The 12278-nt window shown below is 45.0% G+C and overlaps 1 protein-coding gene across 4 annotated transcripts in view; it reads right to left on the reverse strand.

Moving 5' to 3' along the window:
- Positions 1-12278, reverse strand: part of IFFO1 (intermediate filament family orphan 1) — a 133015-nt gene that overhangs the window by 57926 nt on the left and 62811 nt on the right. For 2 of the 4 annotated variants that reach the window (XM_078651553.1, XM_078651552.1), the window contains exons 3-4: positions 5086-5181; positions 2420-2560 (exon numbers count right to left, since the gene is read on the reverse strand). In XM_078651553.1, the coding sequence (XP_078507679.1) occupies positions 2420-2560; positions 5086-5181 (237 nt within the window). The remainder of the gene's footprint in view (positions 1-2419; positions 2561-5085; positions 5182-12278) is intronic. The other 2 variants (XM_078651554.1, XM_078651555.1) reach the window with 1 other exon arrangement.

The raw sequence follows: 12278 nt of genomic DNA on the forward strand, positions 1-12278 counted from the left end.
CTTCTGTGAATACCAAAATGGTAGTAAGTTTAGGATTTTTTCTTAAGTTAGTTATGTGATACGGGCCCATCCTCAGCCTGTCAGTGCACCTTAGCTCTGACCTGCGCCAGTCCCCAAGATGTTCTAGTGCTAAAAAACGTGCCCACCTCTACTGATACAGTTCATTCATCCATCCCACAATCCCTACAGCAGGGCCACTGGAAGTATGGGATTGTGAGGCGGTAACGTTTAACGCATAGCATTTGTCACACAATCCATCATCTGCTGCATAATCTGCAGCTTTTAACACAAATGCGGTTTCTCGCTCAAACAGTTCAAAAGTTACCTAAAACACAGTGACAAGTGTTGCTGCGTAGTTCAAGGCCCTTTGCAAAGCTTGACTGGTCACCTTTCTGTTGCTAATTGAAAAATCTTGGTGTTAAAATGGTACTAATTGGGTGCAATCAATGATCAGGAAGTATTAACAAGTCTAAACGTGACAAAATAATGAAGTGATACTATCACAAAATGTGCCGCATTACGTTGCATAATTTGCTTATCTTGCCACATAATTTACTCAACCCTGCTTCATAATTAGGCCCTTGCCTGCCGCATAATTCGAGTGCCCCTGCCCTACAGTTACAGTCCTGATGCCTACACACACAGCGTTGACTGTGCATTTCAATCTAATCTCGCAGCACTCCTGCTACTCCAGGATTGTGCTCTTCAAATGCACCTCAGTTGTGACCGATACCACGCCATTCCAACTCTGGGACCTACACACTTCTGTCTTGTATCACCCCTTTCTGTTTCAGTAGAACAACCCATACCTGCCCACAACAAACACCTCATTCCAGCCATGCCTCTCTGCCCTCTATTCCATGATCTCAACACTCTTCTAACTCCAATTTTAGGATCCTGGGTTGCGACACCCTCCCCTCCGCTTTTATATAATTCACTTCTGGGGCATCGGTACATTCAGCACTGCCAAGGGATTGCAACCCTGGCTTGACTCCCTTTTCTTATCCAGTACTTCACGGTTCTGCCAATGCACCCGTACCCTGACCTTTTGCATTCCCTGTTCATGCTCCCATGAATGCCTACCTCCAGGGCTTAATTTGTGAAAGAAAAAAAAAAGTGTCAGGGCCAACGTCAGGAGCCACTGCAGCTTGCACCACTCATTGCCCCCCCCCCCCCCTGTGCAAGAAAAACAACTATTAACCATCACATTCTTACAGGTGTGATTATTCCAGGCCCCCAAATCTATAGGATTGGCTTGGGCAGCATGTATTAGTCCTCCTTTTTAATGTATATTGAACTAATAAACAACTGTTGTGCTCATCTCCAAATTACACAATAGTGCCACCATGAGGCAGACAGTCATAAGTACCGGTGTTAATAATTGAGGGCCTGTGCTGAGCACCGGAAACTACCGGCTCAAATTAAGCACAGCCTGTGCTTAATTTGTAAAAAAATAATAATAATAATAAGTGACAGGGCTATCATCAGGAGGCCACTGCAGCTTACACCACACATTGCCCCTGCCAGTGCTGCCACCATCATAACAACACAACTACTAATCATCACACTCCTACAAGTATGGCATTTCAGGCTCACAAAGCTTTAAGAATGGCTTAGGCGGCAAGTAATAGTCATTTTTTATGAATATTGAATTAATAATCACCTGTTGTGGTCATTTATAAATTAGCCAGACAGCGCCACCTTGTGGCAGACTGTCAGACGGGCCTGTGTTGACAATTAAGTGCCAGTGCTGAGCACCGGAAACCACAGCCTCAAATTAAGCACTGCCCTGTTTTTTCTTTCAGCTTCTGTTCTCGTCTCCAAATCTCTACTTTCTGCTTTTTGTGCCTCCGGTCTATATACGACAGTCTCTCTCTAACTTGCTTTTCGTGCTCCAACTTAGCTCCATTTACACTTGTGACTCTGCCTTATTCTCCCTGTCCTTATGCTCTCACCCCTTTTACTGACATTGCATCTTTCCGAGCCCCTGGAACGTTCCACTTCTCTGCTCCCTTTTCTACCGCTCCATTTGTAATTGTCAGTTTCTGCCCATGACTCCCTTTTCGCCCCAATGTTTCTGCCCCTGTATTTCAGTCTGTCGCTTCGTCCTGTGTGTGTCTCCTTATACCATTATAGCTCCCATGCCTTTCTCTCACTCCTTCTCTCACCTATCTGTCTGCCCCCTGGCTCTGCTGCTGTTTCTTCCCAAGTCTCTGTCCCTGTGCACCTGCATCTCTTTGGTTGGTCTCTGTGAGTACAGGCGTCACAGGAGCCCCAAACCTCAGGGGTTTCTGAAGAACCCAAAGGCCCTTTGATTTTTGTAAGGCGCCTCGCCTCAGTGAAGTGTCTCCGCCCACATGTGTCTCTCGACCGGTGTCTCTGCCTCTCTTGGGGCCACAGGTCCCCCCCTCTTCCTCACCTGGAACATCTTGATCATGTCCTCGCAGTTGCGCTGCTGGGCCACATCGCAGAGTTTGGCAGTGATGTCGATGCGGCGGCAGATGTCCATGTCCACCTTCATGGCCTTCTCTTGGATCTTGGTGTCCAGGTCGGAAAGATTCTGGTGTCGGCAAAACAGAGATCAGGAAATGAAGACACGATTCAGGAAACATGAGCCAACGCGGCATATGCACACGCATCTCCCTTAGAATCTAACATGCAAAGTGACATGTAAAACACATCGATGGAAAACAGCAAACCCTAACCATCTAACCCGAATTCAACACAAAACACTAGAAATAGATGACATCATCATCTCGGAATCACCGCTAATCAGACCGAAATCATTTGAGACCAAGATAATGAACCCAAAACATTTGAAACCAATCTCCATAAATTACTTCATGCTCAACTAATGACTCAAAAAGGCTAAAATTATGGTATTTTCTCCTTACTCCTTAACCTCATGCCAACCCGCAATTAAGCACAAAGCCAATAGTCTTAGCTCAAACCCAGCTCCAAACACAGACTAATACGATACCTAAGGCCAAGTTAATTACTCTACTCCTTCTTCAACCCCAGCTATAAACCTGATACTATTCAAAGACCTTATCTGTCCTCCACTTGCACTACGATTATCCCAAGCCGAAGCCCGTCCCGGCTTTAGCCAAAAGCCACCCACCAGCTCAGCTCCAGCCCAGACTATAATACACACGTCCAGTTCAATTGAAATTCCCTCACTCTAACCACCAACCCAAACTCTAATCTTAATTCTCCATTTTATTTCAAAATCATAGCCAATAGGCTAACATTCCAAACATAATCCTACTGTAACTTGAAGCAATTTCCTTCACCAGATTAAACTAAATCTAATCCAAAACACCAACACCCTAACCATTATCCAGTCCCTATAACCACAACCCAATATCTACCCCAACTCCTTCCTCTCTAACTCTGCCAATGTGCCCCATTATATCCACCGATCATTTGCAACCTAAGCATATTCTTGAATCTACCACAGTCCATATACATATTCCACTGCCGGCCACAATCACAACCCAAACCACAGCCCTTCCCATTACTTAAACTAACCCAAGCACCAACCCAACCTGAAACCACAAGGCCGGTGGTCCTCTCTTCAAGCTAACACCAGTCCTAAACTGTACTTACCATTTAGCCCAATAACAATGTATTCCCAAACCTACCCTACCATCAAAACAAATCAGGGACCCATTCCTGTCACTAGGATGGGCTTTCCATTATACGTAATCCTAAACTTCAGTTCCAGCTTTACATATTTAACATGCGCTGACTTTGTATAGATTCTACCTCAGATCCACTCGGGGTAACACCAGACTTAGCCCTAAACATAATCACAAATGCAGAACAGCCGGAAGCCCTAACCTAACCCCAACCAAATCGCTAGCCCTCAAAAAATCCAACCACCAATCCATGCTCCAATGTTAATCACCAACTTTAATTCAAAGCCATAACTAAGAAACTAAACCAACCTGAACTATAACCCCAACTTCCATAATTTAATCATAAGGCTCTGTACACTCCACGATACCTGACATCGAAGCTAAAGCCACTTGGCGGGCTTTGATCCCCTCATATTTCTGACATGCTCCTTCTTGAACCCCTGACCCTGGAGCTCTTTGCCACTGGGCCTATGAACCACTTAATTTCCTATATTCAAGGCTGAACTGAAAGTCATTCGCCTTCAAAGATACTTTTAATTATGTCTTCTTAGCCAGCTTCTTCTTGGCTGCTTCTTCTAGACAATTTAACATCTTGTTATGGTTGACTCTTGATTTTGATCCCATTCCTTCTCACCTGCCCTCTGCTGCCTAGCATACTATTATACCTCTCCAAACTATCAGAAATTTGCTGCTTGATTACATTACCTTGTAACGATCTCTACCCACCACTTTCTCTCATCTTCGGTAAACTAAACCCCCCCCGACATTTCTTTTCATGGGACTATCAGGGGATTATTGATGACTAATGAGAAGCACTGTGCCTTATTTATCCTTCACCTCTAACATTATCAAGAGTTTGGGTAACGTTTTACGTGTTTGCAACTTGCTACTCCATATATAATGTTTGTGGAAACTCTTATCCGTATGTAAAGTGTCACTTCTTACGTAAGGAGCTCTAATGCCTTAAAACAAGACCCACTCTATATAAAAAACACATTTATAAATGAGTGAATGAATAAATAAATAAAAGTCTAGCCTAAATACCAACACACTAACCATAGGCAATACTAACACCGCAACCCTAACCTTAGGGATATTGCCCTATCCGTAACCCAGCCAATATGGCACAATACGTCTACTTACTATCAGGACAACTCAAAAACCTGGAAGTAGGAGAAATCCTCCCCCTATTGGAATCCCAGCCCAAGAGCACCAACAGAGCAATGAGGAAGATCACACTGACAGGGAACTACAGGTGGAAGCTACAAGTAAAGTGTCAGACTACTGCTGGAGGCAGCACACAACGACAGGCCACTGCTTGTAGAGGTGGATATGCTGTGAGAAGTCACTTGTGCTGCCATGAGGGGAGGAGGCACACTGCTGGGATGTTGGGAGGATGTGGGCGAGAACACATGTGAGGGGAAGTGGTGTCTTTTTTACTCACATTGCTCATTAGCCCTTTGAAAACCACCAGTTCGGCCTTCAGTTGGCCCACTTTTGCTGCCAACTCTTCCTGGCAGGCGTCAGCCTCCTGTGCCTCCTAAGCAGGAGAGGGGAGAAAAGAACAGGGACGAAAGGGTGTGAGCTGTGCGAACAGTGTGCTAGCAGTGGGGGTGAGCATGGTTTGTGAGCTGTGAGGATAGAGTGTTAAAAGAAAGTGGTTGTTGAGCAGAGGGTAGCAGGTAAGCAGCAGACACAGCCAAACATCACATATAAGTAAAAGATACGCAGCGTGAAAGCAACAAGAAGCATACAGGCAGCAGTAAGTTTGCAAACACCTGGGTCCGTATTACAGAATGTGCATATTTTCCTTGTTAGCGCCAGGGGTACCTTTCAAATGGTGTGCTCTGAGCCAACAAGGAGAGTGCACTGTATTAAATGGAATGCGCTGCCCCAGGGCAGCCGGGAAGTCGTGTTGCCCTAGGGGAAGCGCATTCAAGTGAAATACGGACCAGGTTTGAGGCAGTGCAGTCGGCGACCAACCTGCAATTTTAAGAGGGGAGAGAGATCCCTTTGTAGGCGGGTGCAGTGAGTGACTGCACCTGTTTTCAAGGGGATGTCTAGGGGTCAATAGGACCACCTTTTATACAATGATTGATCTTTCATAGATTCACATGCTTGAATCGTTCCTCGTTGTAGAAGTGGGAGTCCCACAGTACAATATTAAAGTAGTCATTAGTTGTATAATAGGCTATATTGGCATTAGAAGGTTAGTTTAGCAGCCTCTGTGTGTCCTTTTTAAAAGAGAACCAAACTTGAACTATGACCAATCAGGCAACAGCACCCACACACCAGAACATTCCCAACGGAGACTGTTTTCCTCAGATTTTCTACTGCATGTTGTAGAAGTGAGTCTCCCTCAGCTCTGCTCAGTCTGTTCTTAACCTCAGGTGTTCTTAACATTTCAATATGTCTGATTCTTTAAACAAGGTACTCTTTAGATCCTGCAAATCTTGTGGGAAGAAGTGATTATAAGTGGACGACTACTGAATCCTCATCATTCTGTGAAGGACTTCAGAATATATCACACTTTTTCTTCTAGAACACTGCGAGACTGAGAGCCAAGGCTCCTGTTATGGTCCCAGAGCTCAAAAACTCTCTCTTCAGGTGAGGACAACAACTCTTCTATTGAGCCTCAGAAGAGAGATAGATCCCATGACCAGGTAACCACTGAAGGAAGCAGAAAAAAATCACAAGACTTCACATCATGGGTCTTTCAGAATAATTGAGAAATAGGAGAAAACTTTTAAAATCTCCTCAAAAAGCGCTTCCTCAGAGCCTCCCACCCCTGCTGCCAACTCTTCAAAGCACTCACATACCTCTACGGTGCCGTCGACATCAAAAACCAGGATCCAGAAGGTACCGTTGATGAAAATACCCTAGTCGACAAGCACCGCATCGACGATCATCACCGGTTCATCCTCTGCGCCATCAGTGACAAAAGACTTTGTCAGTGGTTACTGCACTCATACCGTTGACTAACATTTCCTCGTTTGCCATCAAACAATTGACTCGTCAACGGACCCACCATCGACAAAGCTCTCGTCGTCAGACTCACTGTCCTCAAAGCCATCATTGGCGAAGCTGTCCGTGAAACGGCCGTCACCAGATGCCTCATCGATGAAGCCGAAAACGTAACCGCCTATGGAACCATCACTAATGTCGTCGATGACACCGTCAACGGGGATACAATCTCCAAAAGCTTTTCTGAAGCCTCATGACACTTCCCCCAGCAAAGTGTCTCCCATTCCTCTGCGCTATCTACTCGACGAGTTGGATAATTCAGAAGTTGATGGGCCTTTAGGGATGGCGCATAGCCCATCTGAATTGCAAGTCAAATATCAGGATGAAGACGACAAAGAGGATTCTCATTACAGACATTATTATAATTCTAGGTACTATTATTCCTACTCGCTAGAGCATCCACATCCTCCATCACAAGTACAGGTACCCTTTTCTTTGGCGCAAGACTAGCAGGCGATGCTACAGGATTATCGCAAAAGGTTCCCAGATCTTGCACAAGACCCTAAAACACCACCTTCTCTGCCACCACATATTCCATCCACTCCACTTATGCCACCTCCTCCAACGCCAAGGATGACACCTGCCTCTGCTATACCTTTGCCGCCCAGAGATGATCCATCATCATCATCCTCTGACAATGACACAGAAGAGGGTGAGATTCATGACACCCATCCCTCTCATGATGAGTGGGACGATTATGTGATACCTACTCCGTCACCTCCAGCAAGGCCCTCCTCGGATTCCCCTCCTGAGGACGTTGGGGGTTTCGATAATTTGATGGAAAGGGCTGCTGCGTGCTTTAAGCTGCCCTTGTCTGTGAAGCAGTCCGATTGCTTCTTGTATGATTTTAAAGAGCAGGTGCACAAGTCAGTTCGAGCTATCTCTGTAGTAGATCACATTTGGAAAGAGGGCCTCAAATTAATTAAAATTCCAGCTTCCGTGGCGGCTATGGTGCCCCATAACAATAAAAAATACAAAGACCCAGATGACTCTCCTGCCTCATAGGACCCCCAAAGCTGAATCAGTGGTCTCTCAAGCTACACAGCACTGTGCCAAGAAACCTGCCACTCCAATCTTAGTGCCTCCAGATAAGGAAGGCAGGCGAATAGATAACATTGGGAAGCGTTTCTCCTCAATGTCCGCCTTATCTATTCGTGCAGCTAATTCTTTAGCTATTTTAGGCCGCTACAATAAACAAATGTGGGCTGATATAGGCTCTTTGTTGGACCTTGTGCCCAAAGATTAAAAATCAGAGGCAAGAAAGATATTACAAGAAGGGGAGCGCACATCCTCTGAAAATCCTCAACTGTGCAATTGACATCGCTTCCACTGGTTTCCATCATTTGGTAGGAGCAGCTGTGTTTTGCACAGTCAGGGTTGGTTAAAGTTGACCTTATTCAGACCAGAAGTTCAGTCCAAGATATTGGATACGCCATATGATGGTGATACATTATTTGGGAAGCACATCGATAACGCCTTGCTTGATCAAAACTGGCACGGACACTGCTAAATCCCTCAGCACATTGCAGTTTCCCAAATTTCCCTTTCGTGGAGCTTGAGGCAGGGTTTTTTCTTCATAAAGAGGATCATCTCAGTGATACTAGCAGTATCAGCCCCATCAGTCCCAATACAGACTTCCATATCAGCAGCAGCAGTACCGCCATCCCCCATCTACCGTCAACTCAAGACAAACAACTAGGCTCAAGCAGCCCATGCCGACCAGAGACGTCTCGCGCAAGCAGTGACCTCAATTTGATGCAAGCTACTATCCCTTCACCCGTCCCTGTGGGTGTGAACTCCTCTAATCATCTGCCCCAGTGGAGGAAAATTACGAAGGACAAGTGGGTATTAGATCTCCTAACCGATGGTGATTCCCTAAAGTTCAATCAGACACCTCCAAGGGGTTCGCACCCCACCGTCTTCATTTATTACGACAAGAGGCTTTCATCATGCTCTCCGAGGGCACAATTGAGGGGGTTCCCTTCAATCAGAAGAACACAGATTTCTACTCTCGTTTTTTCCTTGTCAAGAAGAAATCAGGGCAGTAGAGACCCATTCTAGACCTAAGAGCGCTCAATAAATTCCTAAAGAAGCAATCCTTCTGTATGGTCACTCTATCGGACATCCTGCATCTCTTGAACCAAAAGGATTACATGACCACCCTCAATTTGCAGGATGTGTATTTTCACATTCCCATTCACCCCAAGCATTGGAAGTCTCTTCGCTTCACAGTAGCTGGCATCCCATACCAGTTCAAGCTCCTACCATTTGTCCTCAAATTCGACCCTCGAATATTCACAAAATGCCTGGCACCAGTTGCAGCTTTCCACAGAAAATGCGGTCACCACCCCTACTTGGCCGACTGGCTCCTAAAAGCACAAACACCAACGCAAGCTGCCAAGGCCACCCAAGACTGCATTACCCTTTTTCGCAAATTGGGACTCGCATTGAATCTTCAAAAGTCATCTATCCCAAGTCAATGGATCCCTTTTCAAGGTTCTAGTCTGAATACCACACAAGACGAGACCTTTTGTGTCCCTAGAAAGACTGCACAAACTAGGGCAATTAGCTCTAAAGCTACCCAAAAAAGGTCAGCTTCAGTGTGTCAGTACAACTCCTTGCTAGGGATGTCATCAGCGATCAATTTTGTGCCCCTAGCACGCCTCAAAATTAGACTTTTGCAGGAAGAGTTACAACTTCAGTAGATTCAAACAGAGGGGTCGTTCGACGACCATATAAAACTAACACCTCAAATGGTTCAAGCACTGACCTGGTGGACCCACATGTCACACATTTCCAAAGACCTCACTTTTCAGCCACCAACCCCAGATTTCGTCATAACGATGGATGCCTCCCTCGAAGGTTGGGGTGGTCATCTTCAGGATGCCCAAATCCAAGGCAAATAGTCTGCATCCCAAAGGTCCATGCATATAAACCGCCTGAAGCTCAAAGCCATCTTCCTCACTCTCCAAGCTTTCCTGCCTCACATACAAGGATCATCAGTGCTAGTTCGCACCGACAACACAACAGGAATGCACTGCGTGAACAAGCAAGGAGGAACAAGATCCCTTGCTCTTTCCTTTGGGAGTGGCTGACAATTCACAACATCACCCTCAAAGCGGAGCATGTTGCAGGAACAAACACAGTAGCGTATGCGCCCAGCTGATCTTTGGAAAGTTGCCACGAATGGGAGCTAGACCAACAGGAGTTGGACAAATTCTTTCAGCTTTGGGGCTAAACGCGTCTAGATCTCTTTGCCACCAGCCACAACAGCAAATGTTTTTACGCCAGTCAGCACCGCTGCTGGGATCATGAGGGATTGTCTTTTTGATAAGGTGGTACGGGATTTATGTTTACGCTTTCTCTCCCCCCCCCCCCCCCCTCCCCTATCTACATGATCCAGAGGATTCTCAGCAAGATGAGGCTGGAGAGATACTATCTGATACTAATTGATCGATGGTGGCCAAGGCAGTACTAGTTCACGAAACACCTCCTTAAGTCAGAGTCCAGGCCAGTTCAACTGCAGATCAAACCAACACTCCTGACATTCAACCAGGGCAAAGTTCTGCACTCGGATCCATGGTCTCTCCAATTAAATGCATGGCTCCTGAATGCCATGAATTTAGAGATGTAAGCATTCCTCACGAATGCAATGACATTTTGGCAAGTGCTTGAGCACAATCAACCAATAAATGATACAGATTAAAGTGAAAAGGGTTCTGTTTTTGGTGCCAACAATGTAACTTACATCCTCTGGAGGCAGCACTGGAACAAATCTTGCCATATCTTCTCTCTCTTGCTCGTTTAGGTTTTTTACATGCATCTGTTAGGGTACATCTTGCAGCGAGAGCCAGATCTAGAAGTTCTTCTCCGGTTTCATCACTGTGCTCCACCAGAATAATAAAACAGTTCATGAAGGGCCTTTTCCAAGTGTTTCCTCCGGTACAACCTCCCCAACCAAAGTGGCATCTTAATATTGTCCTTTCCCAACTCATCAAACCACAGTTTAAACCAGTTCATAAGGCAGACATCAAATTCCTTACCAGGAAAGTAGCCAACCTTCTCGATCTCACATCCGCAGGAAGGGTGAGCGAGATTCAGGCATTCACAATCCAATGGCCTTTTCTCCAATTTACATCTGACACTACCATCCTTCATACTAACCTAAAGTTCATATCAAAGAAGACCTCACAGTTTCATCTTAATGAACCTGTTATTCTTTCTCCCTTTCTTCCCAATCCAACTACTCCAGCGGAACAGTCTCTGCACACATTGGACATAAAGAGATGTTTAAAGTTTTATTTGCATTGCACCATGCAACTCAGTAGATCCCAGCAGCTCTTTGTATCCTATGGTCAGGCTCAGCTGGGCAGGCCTGTGACTAGAGCAACCATTGCTAGATTAATCTCTACACCTATTCAATGTTGCCATTCCAAAGCGGGCAAGCCGCTTCCTTCTAATCCAAAGGTGCACTCTACAAGAGCAGTTTCCACAACAGCCGTCCGGTTCGCATGTGTCCCTTTGGAGAAGATCTGCCAGCCTGCAATGTGGAGAAGGGTACATACTTTCACGCAGCGTTATTGCCTTGATTCAGCACATTGCAGTGATATAGCTGTCGGACAGGCAGTACTACGACATCTATTTCAATGAGGTGAGCCTCTGTTATTTCAAATGTTTTTCTCTTCTGGTTACACGTTATATGTACATCTTGTGGTGTTCTTGTAATCAACCCTTATTATTATCATGATTGTTATTATTGCTATATTCGTATTGTTATAACTGCAATTTCGGCTATGGAGATTATATATATATATATATATATATATATATATATATATATATATATATATATATATATATATATATATATATATATATATCTTACAACCCACCTTCAGCAAAATGAATATAGATAACATTTCTGATATATATACACACTGCTTGCTATTCTTGTTCAAGCTTCTGAATCTATGATAGTTCCAGTACTGGATAAGAAAACGAGTTACTTACCTGTAACTTCAGTTATCCAGTATTGGTATTTTTCATAGATTCACATGCGACCCACCTTCCTTTCTTTAGATGCTTTCCTCATATATCGAGTTAAACTCCTCCACTAGTGCTCAAAAATCTGAGGACCACAGTCTCTGTTGGGAAGGTTCTAGGGGGTGCTGTTGCCTGATTGGTCATAGTTTAAGTTTGATTCTTTTATAAAAAGGACATGGACAGGCTGCTAAACTAACCTTTTATTGCCATTATAGCCTATGATACAACTACTTACTGCTTTATTATTGTACCGTGGGACTCCAACTTTGACGACTGGGAATGATTCAAGCATTTGAATCTATGAAAGATGCCAATACTGGATAACTGAAGTTACAGGGAAGTAACTCGTTTTCTACCCCTCCAGAGGGTTGCCATCAGGGGACTCACTGGAAGTGTGCCACCTTTTGGGTGGAGCACTGTCAGTGTGCCTCCTGACAGCTCCTTTCCTCTGCGCCCACGTCCATAATCTGAAGTGGGTGCAGAGGCAAAGGGATTCCCTCATTTGCATAGGGCTAGGCGCCCAAGCAAATGAAGGAACGCTCTCTGGTGATATCGCTGGAGCTTTATGTG

Source organism: Lissotriton helveticus, chromosome 7 (assembly GCF_964261635.1).
Source record: "Lissotriton helveticus chromosome 7, aLisHel1.1, whole genome shotgun sequence".
In the NCBI taxonomy this organism is placed as follows: domain Eukaryota; kingdom Metazoa; phylum Chordata; class Amphibia; order Caudata; family Salamandridae; genus Lissotriton; species Lissotriton helveticus.